The following is a 20,138-nucleotide window of genomic DNA, read 5'->3' as shown; positions in this document are numbered from 1 at the left end:
TTTGTTCCGTCCAAGAATGTTTCTATTGGTTTATACTTCTATATTTGTTTATAACACGAAGGTGATACCATTTACATGGGTCAGTTTCTAAGATTGTTCACTCTGAGGATGGTTTTTGGTTTGTGAATTCAGGTTTTGCACATTTCTCAACTTTTAGTAGAAACTACTGTTTGAGTAACATTGTTCATTAGTGTACTGTGTTTTGCGTGTATACGTATGTTCGTTGTTAATTTTTCATGTTTTTCTCTTAATGTACGGGGAGTCCGAGATTTAACTAAAAGAAAAGCTTTATTTTTATTTTGTAGTTATCAAAATAAGGATATGTATTTTTTACAGGAGACTCATTCTTCTTCAAAAGATGAAGCATTCTGGCGCAACCAATGGGGAGGAAAAGCTATATTTTCTCATGGTACTAATTTTTCAGGAGGTGTATTAATTTTATTCAATCCTAAATTTACTGGCGAGATTCTGTATACAGAGGCTTCTGATATGGGTAGATGGATTTTGGTAGTAATTAAATCTGGGGATAATACATTTATTTTGGTAAATATTTATGGATTTAATACAAGGAACTCCAATGTCACACTCCTTAATTTTTTGTCTGTCAAAATTCTGCAAGTAAGAAACAAATTTCCTTCAGCATCTGTTGTCGTTGGCGGTGACTTTAATGAGGCTCCAAACTTATGTACAGACAGATACCCTGCAAGGGGCAATCAAGATAATTTGAACCCTATTATATATGATTTCTGTAGTAAACTTTCGTTATTAGACGCCCTGAGAATTTTACACCCACATGAAACAAACCTCTTTACCTGGTTTAAAGCAGATCTCACCCAAAAATCTCGGTTAGACTTGTGGCTTATTTCTGACGATTTGGCCTCTTTGGTCCGAACATGTAATATAACTGCTGCTCCCTTAACTGACCACGCTGGAATAGATATTTCTATCTCAAACTCAAATTCTCTTTGTCGCAGCAAACCTGGATACTGGAAATTAAATGCTTCCTTTCTCCAACATTCAGATTATCGGTTGGGTATTAAGCAAATCATCAACAAATTCAAATCACTGTCTGGATTTACTCCTATGTTAAAGTGGGAGTTATTAAAGTTTGAATGTCAAAAGTTCTCAAGACAATTTGGAAAGCAACAATCCAGAGATCGAAGCAAGACTTACGCTGATAATGTAAGAGAGCTGAATGAGATATTAAATATTCCTGTTCCAAGTGATGAAGATAAACTAAGATTACACTCATTAAGGGAAAAATTTGATCTTTTTTTCCAAACAAAGGCAAAGGGAGCGTTCATAAGATCTCGAGCCAGATGGTTGGAACATGGAGAAAAAAATTCATCTTTCTTTTTTAATTTGGAGAAAAGACGAGGTGAAGCAAAAAAAATATCTGCTTTATATATTGACAATAATCTAAATCTAAAAATGAAAAGGAAATATCTTCTTTTATATCTAACTTCTATCAAAAGTTATACGCTTCCTCATTTGACCCTCAGTCTTGTCGTGTCTTTTTTGACAAAGTATCCCCATTTATTCCTAAAATCTCCAGAGAGAACTGTGAGCTTTGTGAAGGTCCAATTACTATAGAAGAATTGCAGTCTGTTATTACAAAAATGCCATCAAACAAAAGTCCCGGTCCAGATGGGTTACCTTATGAATTCTATGTGACATTTTGGGAAGATTTAAAACACATGTTGTTGGACGTTTTTGTTGAATGTGCCAAAAATAATGAGTTAACTGTTTCTATGAAGCAAGGCTTAATATCTCTCATTCCTAAGCCCAGTAAAGATCTCCTTTATCTTGATAACTGGCGACCTATAACTTTGCTCAATTCAGACTACAAAATTCTTGCTGCACTGTATGCTAATAGATTAAAATTATGCCTAGAGGAAATTATTTCTGTTACGCAAACAGGTTTTATGAAAGGTCGGCACATCTCTAACAATATTCGGCTCGTTTTGGACATTTTAGATTACGCAGATTTATTTGATGAAAAGTCACTGATTTTGTTTTTGGACTTCTACAAAGCTTTTGATACTGTCGAACATTCTTTTATTTTTGAGGCTTTACAATATTTTGGGTTTAGAGAAAACTTCAATAATATTATAAGAACACTCTATACTAATATTAATAGTTGTGTATCTTTAGCACACGGTACTTCTCCTCGTTTTGATGTAAAACGTGGGATAAGACAAGGGTGTCCGATTTCACCCTTCTTATTTTTGATAGCTGCTGAAGTTCTTAATTTATTTATTGTTAATTGTGTGAATGTAGAAGGTATCAAGATAGGTAACAATGTTCTCACCATCAGTCAGCTTGCTGATGATACCTGTCTGTTTCTTCAAAATGAACTTCAAGTCCCTATTGTTATAGATGCCTTAAAAATGTTTTCCGTTGCTTCTGGCCTTACTATTTATAAGACTAAGTGTGAGATAATGACTGTACATGGTTCTGACATTCTTTTAATAGATGGCATAAAGGTAAAAAAAGTGGTAAAATATCTGGGAATTACAATAAACAGATCTACAGATGAAAGGATCTCTCAAAACTTTTTGCCAAAAATTGTAAAATCTAAATCGATTTTTAACTGTTGGTTACAAAGAGACCTTACTATTATGGGTCGTGTTTTACTTTCTAAGGCAGAAGGTTTATCTAGATTAGTATACCCAGCCTTGTCTTTATATGTTGATCGGAAAACGTGTGCAGCTATTGATTCACTCTTATTTAAATTTGTTTGGAGAAACAGGACTGAGTATGTAAAGAGGAAAACACTTATCAGACAATACTCAGAAGGTGGTCTTAATGTCTTAGACTTTCAAACCATTAATAGTATATTTAAAATCAACTGGTTAAAACATTGTTTGGTACATAATAATACCCCCTGGTTTTTTATCCCCAATCATTTGTTTGCCAAATGTGGTGGTTTAAAGTTTTTGCTTTCGTGTAATTTTATTTCAAGTAAATTGCCTGTTAAACTTGCCAATTTCCATAAACAAGCCCTGGACTCATGGAAAATTGCTTTCAAACACAACTTCTCCCCACACACATGTGTCTTATGGAATAATCAACATGTTGTATACAAAAATAAGACCCTATTTTTTAAGGAATTGTATGACCAAGGTATTGTGTTTATTTATGAGCTTCTAAATGATACTGGGGATCTAGCTACTTATGAAGAATTCACCCAACAAAGAGCAATAGATATCCCCCGTTCTTTGCATTCCAGAATACTTAAAAGTATACCTACTAAAGTACTATCTCTAATTAAGGCATCATTTCTGTATGAACCTTTCTCAGGAAGGATTCCCACACTGTGGCTTGGTGGAAGGGCTTTTGAGGAACGTTCTTGTAATAATGCTCATATAAGGAGTGTTTTTACTTCTATTCATAGTCAATGTCCCAACTCCTTTCATCGTTGGAGAGAGATGTTTCCCAACATCAGCAGGAATGTCTGGACCGAATTTAACAGATTTCTTATCCCCGGTAAAGTTAAAGAAGTTCATATTAAACTCTTACATAGATACTATCCATGTAATGAATTCATTAAAAAGTTTAGACCCGATGTGTCCCCTTTATGTTCCTTCTGCAAAGAAGACGTTGAGTCATTTTCTCATTTATTTTATGGATGCCTCCATTCTACTAACTTTTGGACTCAAATGTCTTTATTAATTTGGGAGTCTTATAAGATCCTGGTCACAATTACAGAAGATATGGTTTTTGAGTGTTGAATCTAACAATAAGGAAATTAATGATGTGATAAAATTGCTGTGTCTGCTTGGTAAATTTCATATTCATAAAGCCAAATTTCTTCAATTTATTCCAAATGAAACTTTGTTCAAGGTTGAGCTCAATATTTTTTATAATTCTGTATGTAATGTGCCTAGGAACAAAAAAGCTTTAAAGACATCAAGTCTTTTGGGAAAAATTGTGGACTGTCCTGCCAGATGAAATGGTGCTGCTGTTATTTTATTTGATAAAGTACTTAATTTATTTAGTTATCTAATCTTTATATTACTGGTGCTTGTTTGTTTTTTGTTTTTCTGTTGTTTTTTGTGTATTAATACTCCCTGTACATTTGTTGTTCGTCATGTAGGTCTTGTCATCAACATGCTAATAAAATTTTGGAAAAAAACAAACAAAAAAAAACCAAAAAAACGTGACGGCGATGTTCGCGAAAAAGCATGGCGGACATTATTTACCCTAAGTCCGGTTTTGGACGTGCCGATGCTTCCGGTCCGTCGCTTCGGGAGGTGGGCCGTGTAGCTAGCGGCTAGCACATAGCTGCTAGCTAAACACGAACATCCACAGATTCCGATTCCACTTTGTTATCCGCGCGTCTCCGGATCTCCTCAGACCCGAACCGACTCGGTCCGGACTCGTTTAATCTCATTAATCCACAACAGTCAGTTTAGATGCACAGAACAGAACAGAACGGGACCGAACCGCCGGCAAAATCCCGGTCCAGCTCTCGCCGCTGCAGGTATAAATCTGCTTGTTTCTTAAGGTGGGGGGGTCGCGGTGGGCTCTGCAGTGATTGGCTCTGGTGCGCACGTGACTGTAGTGGCTCCGGTGGACAATGCTCATGGAATTTGTAAAGCATTTATGAAATAATTTATTAACGGTATCATTGCAGTCCAAACAAATGCGAAATAGCACACCCTTGAAACAAGCAGCAGCCATGTTGAAACTCTCAGGTCAGTCTGATCCTGATCCGCAGAGATATTTGAGGAACACACACATACACACACACACACACACACACACACACACACACACACACACAGACAGAGGTTATTTGCTTTTATAGAGAGATGTCCCTGAAATGTAGGTTTATTTATTTATTTTCTTACAGTTGTATTTTACATGTCTTTGAAAACTAGATATGGCAATAGATCATACTGCATGCCACTGGTGCCAAATATCAATATCTTTATTCAAACATTCAGGCACTCTCAAGAAATTCCCTTTGCAATTTGAGTGATCACAGTCACCATTTCACAACCCCTCTGGGTATAAACTTTCTTTCGAACATTCTCATTCCAGAACTGTTCTGCTTTCTGGAGGTTCAGCACTTTGCCAGTTCACGATGATTTTACATTGTAATGATGGCACTTGTCAAGTCTTGTGAAACTGACACTATATTGCAGTGAATTAAGAAAAAATGTCTGCTTTTTTGCATTTATATTTTTTCCTCACTTACACAAATAGTGTGATGTATCATCTAGCAATGCATCAAGTACCATAATCTCTGTATTGTGAGCAATACATGGTGTGCTCCACCCCTGTGCAAAGTGTGTGTGTGTGCATTTGTGTATGTGCATGTCTGTTAGTTGGGGGTTGAGCGATTTGATAAACATCATCACAAGTGTGATTACATCCCTCATTTTTCTCATATCTAACCTAGCAGCAGAAGAAGGAGGAGGAGCAGAGATGGGAAATTCTAAAGAGGGGGAGTTGATGATGGGATGAAGTGATGGAGGTACGACAGAGCAGGAAAATGACAGGAGGGGCTGTGGAGGTCGTAAGACTAGAAAGAATGAGATAAATTATGCTGCTTGAAGAATGTTGTTCAGCTGTCATCCTCGACAGCTCCCAGTCACCCAGGGTGTTGGGTTTCAGATGCAGCGCTGCAGCATAATGGCCCATTTCCATGCTGATGTAAGGTGAGAACCACCGCGGCTGAATTATTCAGCAGTGCTGACGCAAGGGCAGGTGGAAAAATAAGCTGTGACCTTCCATCATGAGTAAGAGACACTCAAAGCACAACACACAGACACACACACACACACACACTGCACACTTACACCATGTTATCACTGAGCACGTGACACAAAACTCCAATCTGTATCGTTTTAAGGCAAAAAATATTTGTGTCCGGATCACAAGTCGGTGAGGCCTGCACCACAAGTTGCTGTGAATCTCAACTGCCTACATTGTATTTCTACTGTATAGGTTCCATACACTGTTCGTATGACGATAGCGTCATTAGTGCATTCCATGCAAAGCTCTCTGGGAAATTATAAACAAAATCCAGAGGGATTTATTAGCACTCCGTTACCCAGGATCCCTTGAGAAGGCACTGTGTGTCTTAATCCAGGGTTTCGATGCTCAAATGTGCAATTTCTTTCGTTAAAGGAAGTGTCTCTTCCCCAAAATGCTATTTTAAATCATCCACAGTGTCCTCGGTTTCTCCTCAATGAATGAATACCTGCCCTGAATTTAATCAGCTTACTCATCTACTACTCATACAGTCCACCTACCATATTGACAGCATCCTGGTCGAATGGGTTCCATTCCACGTTCTCGGGGTAATGTGCTAGAACTTTTGACTTGAACGTCCTCTTCAGGGGGCTCTGCTCAAAGTTTTCACCTGGACAGATGGGAAGACAAGGCAAATAAAGCAGCAGTATACACAGCAGCTTAGCATCGTGACTGCTTCCTGTTAAGTCAAACATCCTACAAAAAACTCAAATATATTTTTTTAAAATAACATGAAGAAGATTCAAACTTGCCCATATTAACAGGTTCACACATGTCAAGTGTACGTGTGTGTCTGTATGTTGTACAGCGACAGGCAATCTGCTAAAGAAAGCCCAGTAGTTTGTATCGAGGACAGAAACAGCAGCAGTGAGAGGTGACCTCATGTACTGTGTGTGACACCCTGGATGAAGCTTTTCACAGACAGCCACAGTTCTACATTTCCCCCCATCTCCTATATCAAAACACATCTCACCAGACAGACAGACAGACAGACAGACAGACACACCAACTCTAATAAGTTAATTTTGATAGTTAATGAAGAGTCTTTGGGTTGTGAACTGCAAAAGTTTCCCATGTTGAGAACTCGAGAGTGTTCACGTTACCGAGACACTGTATGATTGCAGAGTTGTTCGTGTGACAGTTAAGGGAAAGGAAACAAAACTGACGATGTTTAATTTGACCCGATGACAGCTCCAAATTAAAAGTCAACGAATCCCCATGGTGAGTATAATCTCTCTATAAAAGCAAGAAATCTCTGTCTGTCTGTGTGTGTGTGTGTGTGTGTGTGTGTGTGTGTGTGTGTGTGTTCCTCAAATATCTCTGCGGATCAGGATCAGACTGACCTGAGACTTTCAACATGGCTGCTGTGTGGTTCAGTGGTGTGCAACTAAGCATTTGCTTGGACTGCAATGATAGCATGAATAAATTATTTCATAAATGCTTTACAAATCCCTGGCACGTCCAAAACTGGATTTAGGGAAAATAATGTCCACTACGCTTTTTCGCGAACATTGCCGTTATGTTTGCTTTATGTCTGGTGCAGGAAGAAACAGTAAAAATGTGCTTTTGTCACAAGCGGATTTATACCTGCAGCGGCACGAGCTGGACCGGGATTTTGCCGGCGGTTCGGTCCCATTCTGTTCTGTTCATCTAAACTGACTGTTGTGGATTGTAATGAGATTAAACAAGTCCAGACCGAGTCTGTTCGGGTCTGAGGAGATCCGGAGACGCGCGGTCAACAAAGTGGGATCGGAATCTGTGGATGTTCGTGTGTAGCTAGCTGCTAGCCGCTAACCGACCCACACGGCCCACCTCCCGAGTTGACGGAGCAGATGCACTGGCACGTCCAAAACTGGATTAAGGGTAAATAATGTCCAACACGCTTTTTCGCGAACATTGCCGTTACGTTTGCTTTATGTCTGGTGCAAGAAGAAACAGTAAAAATGTGCTTTTGTCACAAAAGTGTCCAAGCAGCAAGTTTGGTTGTTGAGGAACAGGAAGATGTGGGAGGGACATCGGCGGATGATTGACAGCAGCAGTGATGTGTTGGAGACGGCGACAGAGATAGCGAGTTTTGAGAGTTGAGAGATTTGTGACATATAGCGTGTTTGGAGTGTATAGTTAGTGTGTTATGTAGTATTTGGTATGGTGTGTTTAGTGAGTAGTGGAGTCGTGTTGAAAGAGTAATGTCGTTGCGTGATTTTTGACAAAAACACCCGAGAACAGACGAGTTTTGCGATCCAAACCTCAACCAAACAAGGCAAAACCGAAGACCGGCAGACGTGATAAGATGGCGGAAGGCGAAGAAATAGAGCCTGGTGGCGAAGATAAGCGAAGGAGTGTTCACTAAACTTAGCTCCAGTCTGGATATCAAACTTGACCAGATAGCCAAATCAGTGAGCTCTGTGTGCGAGAATGTAAAAGTTGTCGAAAGGGGGGTGGAAGAATCAGAGCAGAGGATCTCCGATACCGAGGATACAGTGACGCAGCTGCTAGCTAAACTTGAGCACACCGAGGCGCGCCTGAATGAGGCTATCAACAGGCTGGAGGATCAGGAGAACCGGTCCAGACGCAACAACATAAAGATCATCAACCTACCAGAACGCACGGAAGGAGACAACGCCAAGGACTTCTTCGAGACGTGGCTGCCAAAAATCCTGAACCTCATGGTGAAAAACGACCGGATCAGGATGGACAGATGCCACCGCAGTCCTGCACAACTCCGGACGGAGTCGACGAGACCGAGGATTGTCTACATTCGGCTTCACAACTACGCGGATAAGCAACTGGTCATGCAGCGGGCACGAAGCATGGGTGAAGTCGCCGTCTCCGGGAGCCGCATACATTTCTTCGAGGATTTCTCACCCGCGGTGGAAAAGAAGCGGCGTGAGTTTCTGGAGGTCAAGAAGTCTTTCCGAGCTCTGGAGATCCCCTACAGGATGCTTTTCCCCGCGATGCTGCGCATCACTCATGACAACAAGGCCCAACTATTCAAAACCGCAGCAGACGCGGTAAGGTATGTTGAAGAGTTACATAATGACAAGATATGATGGACAAATTCAGTGGGATCCACATTTAAGTTAAATAAGTTCAGGTACGGATTATGCCTATATAGAGTTTAAGTTGATGTCTTGGATGATGTTTCAATTCAGTGGAATGGTCTATTTTGAGGTTAAGTTTGCTGGCATTAATATTAAGTAACACCATTATGATGTGTTTGAGGAAATAATGACTCCACTGCTCTTTTGGTTGATAGATGTATAATCTTATGTGTAATAAGGACAAGCTTATTAGCAATGAGGATTCATCCTAAGTTTTATAGCACATTCTCATTTGTCTGGAGTTAACCGTCAGAGCAAGGGGGCGATACTGAACATACATTAATACCATAGGTAATAAGAAAAAATAGAAACACCAGTGATGATGTGTACTGAATAACCGCTATTTCTGTAATATGTATATATTTCACATAGAGCCCAGGAGCTCTGTTCTATCCTACAAGTGTTTGGGTAGTTTTGATGTCCAGGAAAGAGGGGAAGAGGCCAGAGAACAAAAGGTTTCACATGTGCCCCGCAGACAGGTTAATGATGTTAATGTTACAGCAGGTATGTATGTGGTTAAGTTTTTTTTCTTTTTTTCCTTTTTCTTTTTTCTTGTTATCAGTTTTGTATAAACGTTGGTTCACATCTAGCACCACCAGAAAGGGATATTCATTTGTACTGGGTGGGATGAGGTTGGGCTTGGCCAGATTGATGTTAGGACAGGGACTTTCTATAACAACAAAGAAGAGTGGTAAATGTCAGGTATAAATAGTATCAAGTTCTGTACTTACAATGTGAAAGGGATTCATCACCCAATTAAGCGGAAGAAAATTTTAACCTTTATCAAAAAAGATAAGGTACAGATAGCCTTTCCACAAGAAACACACTTAGTGGATAAAGAGCATATGAAACTAAAACAGGGATTGGGTAGGCCAGGCTTATTATTCATCATTTTCCTCTAACAGTAGAGAAGTCGCTATCTTGATACATAGGAACACCCCGTTTGTACTTAACACATGTAAAAAAGACCCTGAGGGTAGATATGTCCTGGTCCATGGCACTATCCATGGTACACATGTCACTATGATGAACATATATGCCCCCAATTCACCACCCTCCTCATTTTGGACAAGGGTAGCAGCGGAACTGGAGGAATACAAATGTTCTTTTACAGTGCTGGGCGGGGATTTCAATTGTTGTTTGGACAATAAATTAGATCGGTCTCCAGTAGATACACCTAGAAAATTGAGTACGGGTGTCTCACTTGTTAAAATGCTAGAGGATATCGATTTGATAGATGTATGGAGAACCGTTAACCCATCAGTCAAAGATTTTACATTTTATTCTCCTCCACACAACTCCTATTCTCGTATTGATTATTTTACTATACCTCCACAGATTATGGGACAAGTGCTTACATGCAGTATAGGGTCTATCCATATGAGCGACCATGCTCCAGTGTTTCTTGATATTATCATAAGTGCCACACCTGGAACACAGAGGTGGCGGTTCCCGTCATATCTACTTAGTGATAAGGACTTTAAAAAAAAGATGGAAACAGAGATAAATTCATTTTTTGAGATGAATGATAATAGTGATACGAACCCTGAATATCTTTGGGAATCTGCAAAGGCTTATCTCCGAGGATTCACAATGTCATATATGTCGCATCGGAAAAAAACACTGCTGCTTAGGCAAAACGAACTGGAACGAGACTTAAAGACAGCAGAGTCAGATCACAAATCTAGGCCTACTAAAGCAAACCTTATTAAAATACAAACAATTAGAGCGGCGTTGAATTCAATTCTGGATGAGAAAGCGCCAAGGTCTTTATTTTACCAGAGACAACGACTGTATGAGTATGGAAACAAACCTAGCAAATACCTGGCACGTCTACTAAACCAAAAGCAGAGTAACAACACTATAGCGGGGATTAGAGATTCAGAAGGGAAAAGGCATTTTGATAAGAAAACCATTAGCTCTGTCTTTGTATCCTTTTATAAGTCATTGTATAAATCAGACAGCAATAGCACCAAAGAGGAACTCGACAATTTTTTCTCCAAAATTAAATTGCCAACATTAACGGAAGAACATCAGAAATTTCTGGGGAAATCCATCCAGGAGAAGGAAATATTAGAGGCAATGGCTGTAATGCGCAGTGGGAAATCCCCGGGCCCAGATGGATTCCCGGTGGAATGGTTTAAATCCTTTAAAAATAAGATCACTCCTTACTTAGCCAGGACCTACGACCACAGTTTCACCATCACGCGCCGTCTACCAGAAACAATGTCACTGGCCAACATCTGTCTGATCCTGAAAAAGAACAAGGATCCTGAAGACCCAGCCTCTTATAGGCCCGTATCATCACTCATTAATGTAGATGCAAAAATACTAGCTAAAGTCTTGACTCTGAGGCTTGAATCAATGATATCAATATTAGTTAAACCTGATCAAACAGGCTTTATTAAAGGAAGGAGCTCCTTTAATAATATCAGAGGGCTCCTGAATATAATACAGTTGGCCAGTGATAATGGTGTACAGGGCCTGGTGGTATCCATGGACTCTTTAAAAGCTTTTGACAGGGTCGAATGGCCTTTTCTTTTTTATACTATGGAGAAATTTAAAGTTTATTGAGTGGGTGAGGCTGTTATATCGATCCCCGAAAGCTGCTGTTATCACTAATTCTTATTGCTCAGATCCTTTTCCATTGCAGCGTGGTACCCGCCAGGGGTGCCCACTGAGCCCTCTCCTGTTTGCATTAGCTATCGAGCCCTTTGCAGAACTCATAAGAACTACCTCGTTGATTAAGGGCTTTAATGTTAAAGGCACAGTACAAAAAAATTTCACTGTATGCGGACGATGTCCTTCTGTACTTAGAGGACATAGACAGCACAATTCTGTGTCTAATCGATTGTCTACAAAAATTTGGACACATATCAGGTTTTAAGGTTAACTTATCTAAAACTGAAGCCATGCCCATTGGTGCATTGACAGGCTCAGCTCCACCCAATGGCTTTCCTTTTCACTGGTCAACCAAGGAAATAACATATCTTGGAATGAGGATTGGCCCCTCTCTTAGGAAACTGGTTAAGCTCAATCTACAACCTATCATAACACGCATTAAGGAGGATTTACATAGATGGGGAACCTTGCCTGTTTCCTGGTTAGGTAGGATAAGCGTGCTCAAAATGAATATATTACCCAGGCTGCTGTATCCTCTACAGATGTTGCCAAATTCAATACCTAATAGCTTTTTCATAGATTTGGATAGGATGTTTACAAGATTTATTTGGCAGGGCAAAAAGGTCAGAATGAAGATAACCAAGTTACAGAGAAGCAAAGACCAAGGGGGCCTTGGAGTTCCAAACATTCGATTATACCATTGGGCAGCACAAATGCGGTACATCTATGAATGGGTGAACCCAGATGTTACAAATACATGGATTGATATGGAGTCTAGAAACTGTGGCATATTTTGTAATCTTTTTAGTGCTGTATCTTAATATTGTTTTGTTGTGTTTTAACATTGTTATTTTATTCCTGTTGTGTTGTATTGTGTTTTAAGAGTGTGAAACCATGTTATTGTTGTTGTTTGAAAGGCTGTTTGTGTGATGAGTTTTTTTTTTTTTTTTATGTGCTTGTCTGTGTTAGATTTATGTTATTTGTTCTTGTCCAGGGACTACAGATGAAATTTAGCGAGGAGCTAATTCTGGTACGGCTGAGAGCTGTGCATTGTCCCTGTTAAATAAACTAAATAAAAAAAAAAAAAAAAATATTGTCACTGAAAGATTGCCCCTTTGTAAACCACAAGAAAGTGAAACTGGAGGTTCAAAATAACTTCATTGTTCTGAACACATTGAATACATGGAGTAAGATTAAGGTTGGTTTTAAACTTAAAAAGCATTTCTCACTCCTGGCCCCGATATGGAGGAATCCAGATTTCCCCCCTCATGCCAAGATATAGTGTTCAGACTCTGGCAGGAGAGCGGTCTAGACCGGCTTGCAAAACTTTATGAGGGGGGTATATTGGATTCATTTTAAGGGCTTGAAGAGCAAATATTCTTTGCAACAGTCTCACTTTTTTCGGTACTTGCAAATAAGGCATTATCTATGAAAATTCTTATGTGCTGTAAACACGTCTTTCTTGGACGACCTCCTCAACCAAACCATGCCAAAGAGATTTATTTCTTACATTTACGAAACCTTTGGTTTACATCTGAACTATTCTACTGACCATATTTGAAGGCAGTGGCAGACTGACTTAAAATGTGAAATAACAGACAAGGTATGGACATCGGTCATAGAAAACACACATACGATTCTGTGCTGTAATATTGATAGAGAGAGACAATTTAAAATATTACACAGGCTTCACTGTACACCATGGTTGAGGGGTCGACTGGGTCTAAATTCTTCTACATGTATTAAATGCAACTCGGAAACAGGTACATATGTTCATATGTTCTGGACATGTACAAAGATACAAATTTTCTGGAGAGAAGTGAGGGATGAAGTGACTTCCCTGATTGGGTATGACTGGCAGCTGTCACCTCTTCAGTGTGTTCTGGCAGCTAGGGTGGACAGTGCACGAAACAACTCTAATGCTAGACTGATTTGAATACTCTTGTATGCAGCGAGAAAGACCATTCTTAAGCTCTGGATTTCTAAGGACACCCCTTCACTTGACGATTGGTATAAGGAGGTACTGAGAATACTCTCTCTGGAAAGACTGACCTACACCATTCATGACAATGTGGACGGTTTTATTAAGATCTGGCAACCAGTACTGGACACGGTGGACCCCTCTAATTTGAACTTTGTCCTATCTGTTTAATGACAATGAAGCTGGCTACAGCATATTATAGTATTAAGAATGTAAAGGTATTATCCCGGTGGTGTGTGTGTGTATATATATATATTTTTTGAAATTTTTTTTTTATTTGTATTTAGTTATTCTATTTTATTTTATTTTGTCTTTTGTCTTTTTTTTTTGTCTTGTCTGTTTGTCAGTCCTGCGGTAGGTGTGTGTTCTTGTTGTTAACGTAGTTCAGTTGAAATGATAAAAAAGGAAAAAGGGGGTTCTGTGTATGTAGAACTGAAATGTGAACATGTGTTGACAGAACTCAATAAAAAGATTTTTTTTAAAAAACTCAGTCACTGACTGCGTCTGAAATTCTTTGACCATCTGTTTGGTTTACTTAAACAGTTTGTTTTTCAGTTTGTCCAAAACCTCTGTTTGAATCCAACAGTATCTGAACTGTATACTGTTGAAGGGGAAATATTACAGCATGCCTTTTTTGATTACAGTAACAATTTTGTATAACACGCACTCAGCCTGCTAGCTCGACGCTAACATGTAATGAGAATGCCAATTGATGTGCGAACGGGGATTAGCACCGCTACAGCCGTAAAAGTATATTTACCAACAAAACTTTTTAATTCACATACCATACATCAAATGATATGTGTGCTGATATTTACAAGCATAAACAGTATATCATATGTTCTTGAACAAGCTTATAACTGCTGCTTTTTTTTCTCCAACACTAAAGCTACTACAGCAAGCTCAAGGCGACAAAACACAAACTAGGACTAATCAGGTCAAAAAAACAAAAACATAAGTGTAAAATGATAATATGAAGCAAAAAAGGAGTATTCCATGTCTCTGCGTGCGTGTGTGTGTGTGTGTGTGTGTACTTGCATGTGTGCATGGGTTGTCACAACAGCATAGCAGAGATAAACTGTCTAATGCCCAACAGCAGCCATGTTAATATGATCTACTGTCTCACTACATTTGTTTCTTCCATTACAGCCGACTCAGTCACAGGACTGAGCATGTACCTCTGAACCACAGTCACACTGTTGCTCTCATTGATTAAGAAATAGAAGTTTATTGTAGCACCAGGCACGTTCTGAACTGCGTCAGCTAAATGCTCTCGAAAATTCAACTGTGCTTCCATCAGCAGTGTGGTGACAGGAGGAATTCATACAAGGGAACCCAGGGAGAAGCACAAATGCTAAGGTAAATGTAGCCGTAGAGCAATCATATGTGAAGAAATTACAGTTTCATTATTTTACATCATTTCATCATCATCATCATCATTTTTTTTTTCATTTCACTAGTCAGTAAAGTTCAGGAAGTAACTATTATAGAGAAAATGGAAATTTGCTTTTTAAGTAATTTTGCATTTTTCCTTGTTCCATTAGCCTACTTTGCTCTGACTTTAGACTGTCTAAGTTAAGCTAACAGAGCATTTGAAAGATACTTCTTAGCAGCCCAGGAAACTCACACACCAATCTAAAAAGAAAGGTGAAGCCATTCAGAATCAGTTCAATGCAATCACTATCTATCCCCAGTGAAGCAACTAAAAAAGATCATAAAGAGACAAAATGCACAGGGGGGGCTAAAGCCAGGTAAATAAAACCCGTAGACTCAAACTGGGCTGGTGAAATGCTGATGCTTCTCTGTTGCTCTGGTCAAATCTGCAGCTCTGTAATGACTCTCTGTGAGCTGCAAAATCTCACCACTCACCATTTCATGTCTGTCAGTGACCGGATCACCAGTCCTGCTACAAGGCACACCTGCACTGATTAACATAAGTAATCAGGCGCTGTAAGGGAGAGTGCTGCTGTATTGACTAGAGACAGTTTGGGCCTTTTTTAGAATTAAAGTGAGGTGAAGAAGTGACTTGACAGGAGCACACTAACTGTTTGTCTATTTGGTTCTTTTGTTTGGTTTTCTTTTTTCTTTCTTTTGTTTATTTCATTTGTTTTTTCTTTCTTCCTTTCTTTCTTTCATGTGTGTTTAGCTGTTCTCTTCCTTCTTTCTTCTCTCTTTTTCTCATTTCTCTCTTTTTATTGTTTTGTTCCTTCTTTGGTTTTTGTGTTTGCTTGTTTCTCTCTTTTGTTTGTTTTGTTGGAGTCTTTCTTTCTGTGTCAAATATTTCAGAACACCGCTGTGGTCTGGCGTTGATTCATCGTTTATCATAATTCTTTAAGAGCTCTTGTCTGATTATGCACATCCGTCGGCATGTTTGTTTCTTTTTATATGTCCGTCTCTGTGCGTCTCTCTCTCACACCCTCTTGCTCACTTTGTGTGTTCTCTGTCAGCACAAGGAACATGACTGAAGCCGCCCCTAGGCCATTAATCATGACAAACAGAAGGTGACAGGCAAAGGATGAAGAAAAGAGTTGAAGAGAGAAGAGAAGAGGCTTTCTTATATAACACCCATAACTCCAGTCTGCAAACAAGAGTGCGTCAAAGAAAGGAAATGAGAGAGGGAAAGGTTAAGGAGATGAAATGGACTGAAGGATGTAATCTAGGTGGAGGTTATGGAACAGAAAGATAGACAGGGATCTAGTGACCATATAAGTGATGTCAGCCTTAGACAACACAGCCTGAATTTATATCTTTATGGAGAAAAGATCTATTAGAGTATATTTGGTGCCATCTTCAAGATGGTTAACAGAATATCTATGCCACCATTTAAGATTATAAATATATCAAGTATATATTAGTATAAGTGTGAAAATACTTGATCATGTTCAATCTTATGACATGTTTTCAGCTGCTTGCTGTCAATTAATATACTATCAGCTGAAGGCTCTGTAATGCTGACTTTGTTGATAACTAAAGGCAGTCTGCATAGGATTGGGATCTGATAGCTGGTTCCACTGTAGATCCATTTTCATTTCAATTGTTTGGATATCATCTTTGCTGGATATCAGGTGTTGTATTTTCTCCTGGTCTTTTTTTATTACCATAGAGCATCGTAGATCAAATTCAGCTTTATCCTTCTGTTCTATGGTTAAATGCGGACTTTTTTCTGTGTGTGAGGTGATTATTTGAAAATGTTATTTATTCATTTAGGGTTTAGGGTTGCAGTGGTATACCAATTTCAGGGCGGTATGAAAACTGACAGTTATCATACCATGTTCATTCCCTACGATACTGCATTCTACTATATTTGTGTTATTTAAAAAAAAAAAAAGACAAATTTAAGTTTGAGGTCTGTCAGGATATTATTTTGTGAAATTGTGATAAAGTCATGTTCATTTCTTTCAGGGTAATTGTAACTGAAAATACTACTTAGAATTGCATTAAATGTACAGTGAAACCAGGATATTTGATGGTTATCATCACGACAATCTCACATCATTACAACCCTACTTACATGGTATAAGGAAGCAGTGGACTGGCGAAAAAGCAGGCATGCATGCACACAGTGTAGGGTGTGGTTCTCTGTCATGAAGAAAGGGGGGAACTGTTGATGGTGTTTACCTGTGGCTGCAGTATCAGGATCCTTGCCTTGGCGGTCTGCTTCTAGCCATTGGTACAAAGCTACGGGCGAGTTGCGTGCAGAAAAACATGAAGCAAAAAAAACAAAGAACAAAAGGGGCCAGTGTCAAAACAAATGCACACAGAAAAGCAAATTAATCAATGAATGAGAATGAGTCGAGAATGAATGACACGTACACATCAACATCACAACAGAGCATGGCATTTAAGACATAACACACATGAGCATCTAGTATCAGCATTGGCTCTTTTTACTTTTCAAGGTCATTCTTATCAAACATTGAACCATCTACAACCATTCATATTGTGGAGGTCATCAAATGGCCTTATAATATGGAGGCAAAACCCACAAAATGTTGACACATGCAGTAAGTATCAGGCACATGAGATTTTCTAATGAATAATTGGGACTTTAAGGAAGTAAAACGGTGCCATCAGAGAGTGAAATGGTTGAGATGCATGTCAGTGTCGGCCTTGAGCGATGGAGCTGTGAGTGAAGTAGCAGCTTGCGTTTAAATATTAGTGAGTAGCAAACTCTTGAAGTCAACCCAAGCAGCAGCATTTGCACAGTGACACACACCAGAGGGAAAAGAAAGAGACGTCCAACATATTAAGATCTCAGTCAAAATCCAAAATAGAGACCGCTAAAGTGACAACTCCATCATGGCTGAACCTTTTTAATCCCGCTGGCTCACAGACATTATAACGCACGCTGTCCGGTTAGACTTTTATCAGATCCACAGGACTACAATCTAGATTCAAAAGGGCACTTTTAGTCCTTAGCATGGTTTGACACTGAAACCAACATTCCCTACGATGTAACTCAAAAGCATCTTTCATCTCTTCGTCGTTATATTCCAGTTTGTAATAGTCTTTCTGTCAAGCTGAGATAACCGAGATAACACCTTCACGCCATCACCAGTATAACTGTTGTCTTAGGTTTGACAAAGCTCCTGCAGAGCCACAGAAAACATTACACAACTGTTTTGACACGGTGAGCAGCATTCCCTGGGTGGATTATACTCATATCGGTATGTAACATGCATTCCCCATTGCAACGCTAAACATATTTGGTGTAAACTGGTTTTCATTGTCGACTGTAAATGTCTAGATTACACTTAAACTAAAAACAGACTAATCTGCGTGTTGATAGAGGTACTCTGTGAGCATACAGACAGTAGGCTAATCCCTGTGAGAGAATCTCTGCTCTGGTGATCGGAAGATTAGAAGCCTTAATCGGTTCACTCTTAAACACAAAACTCTGGAGGAAAGCTCGGAGCTTTACAGTCCCTAATCCTGGCAGTGTTAGCCATAATGCACTGCCATGTGTCTAATGTTGTAAAGAATAAAAGGTCATATGGTGCAATAACGTGCACCCTTACAGTACAGAAACATGGGTAGTATCAGCATGCATGCACACACAGCAGGGGCTTGGACTTCAAGGTCTGTATGGTGTTGCACACACACACACACACAAATACAACACAGGGACAGGACTCCATACAGCTGGTCTTAATGTAAGACACACTTCTCTGTCAGTATTATGTAAGCCTAGAACATTTATAAGTTTGCTGTCTCTGCAGTTTCCTCCTCACTGTGCATCTCTTACATCATTCCACTGTTCCTGACAGTCTCAACAATCAGCTCACAATTTCTACAGCAGCTGCTGCTTGTTTTATCTGCCTTCAATTGCAACAAGTAGCACAGTATTTTTTCCTTAAAGGTCATTTCGATTATATAGATTTCAGTTGAGAAAAGTAGAGAGTACACTTCATTTAAATGATTGATTGATGTATTGATTGATTTACTGCTGGTGGTAGCACTCTCATGCTATTGATTTGATTGGTTGAAGTTATTGTCCAATGCCTGCGTCCAATACCCGCCAGTGCCTGCCCTTTTCAAAACAGTTTCTAGCGCCACCCCTTTCTGACAATGAACAATTATTCTAACAAGCACAAAGAGTCAACAGCTTTTTGACAGTCATCTGGTTGTATGATGCTGCCCTAACCCTAACTCTAAAAAAAGGGACTTGCACAGAAAAGGAAATAAGAATCACTAAGACAAGGCATGAATAAGGCTCAAATTCCAAATGTGCAGGTTTAAGTGTAATCCATCACAGTAAACAATTTGTGTAGGACTGCATCTTATAATTATTTTCTTTGTCGATTAGTCTGCGGATTACTTTCTTGATCAATCGATCAATTGTGTGGTCTATAAAATGTCTGAAAATGGTGAAAATGTTGATCAGTGTTTGTCAAAGCCCAGGATAACGTACCCAAATGTCTTGTTTTGTCCACAAAGATATTGAGTTTACAGTCATTGAGGAGGAATAAAACCAGAAAATATGCACTTTTAAGAAACTAGATTGAGAGAATATTGACTTATTTTACTCAAACCGATTAACAGATTATCAAAATAGCTGGCAATTGATCATATAATTGATACTGAGTCGATTTTTGCAAGGGATAGTTGGAGCTCGTAATTATTAGCTTATTAGTCTGCATTTCAGATGGCAGTGAAGTGCAATTACAAGGAGGCATCCCTGTAATTAGACGTATGGAAGCTGGAGATTAGTCCTTGCTTGAAACTGCAGCACCAGTTCAGGTACCTGTGGGTGCACAGTGGGTAACATTCCCAAACTGGACCTGTCTCAGTGACATAAGATGAAACAGCTTCAACAAATAATACCTGCTTTTTAGTTAAGGAACTACAACCTAATCAGCTGGTATGGTGCTTATTCCCTTTTATAACAGAGTAAGTATTCCAAAGAATGTGTAGCTGTATCTTCCTCCTTCAAATGAGGTCTTGAACAAACACTAGCATCCATAGATCCTTGCACGATTGCACAAAGGGACTAATGAGGCAGTTTTGCATGATTTTAATGGGGAGGATTGATCATGAGATCAATGAGGTGCAGTATAAAGCTTATTAGGTACGAGTCTGCATATACTGCAGCTCCTTAAAGTGATGGACTTATAGTTGATGCTGCTTAAAAGCTACTAACATCTAAATGGCACTATGTTGCAGCCGCG

General features: G+C 39.2%; 1 protein-coding gene across 7 annotated transcripts in view; it reads right to left on the bottom strand.

The window, feature by feature from the left end:
* The window catches only part of dennd5b (DENN/MADD domain containing 5B), a 97,817-nt gene that overhangs the window by 45,926 nt on the left and 31,753 nt on the right, over positions 1 to 20,138 (bottom strand). For 5 of the 7 annotated variants that reach the window (XM_030439910.1, XM_030439911.1, XM_030439906.1 and 2 more), the window contains exons 2-3: positions 17,089 to 17,148; positions 6,267 to 6,376 (exon numbers count right to left, since the gene is read on the bottom strand). In XM_030439910.1, coding sequence (XP_030295770.1) covers positions 6,267 to 6,376; positions 17,089 to 17,148 — 170 coding nt within the window. The remainder of the gene's footprint in view (positions 1 to 6,266; positions 6,377 to 17,088; positions 17,149 to 20,138) is intronic. The other 2 variants (XM_030439907.1, XM_030439909.1) reach the window with 1 other exon arrangement.

The sequence above is a fragment of the Sparus aurata genome, chromosome 14 (genome assembly GCF_900880675.1).
Source record: "Sparus aurata chromosome 14, fSpaAur1.1, whole genome shotgun sequence".
Taxonomy (NCBI): Eukaryota; Metazoa; Chordata; class Actinopteri; order Spariformes; family Sparidae; genus Sparus; species Sparus aurata.
Note: the sequence above shows the minus strand (reverse complement) of the source record. Positions and strands in the feature narration are given on the sequence as shown.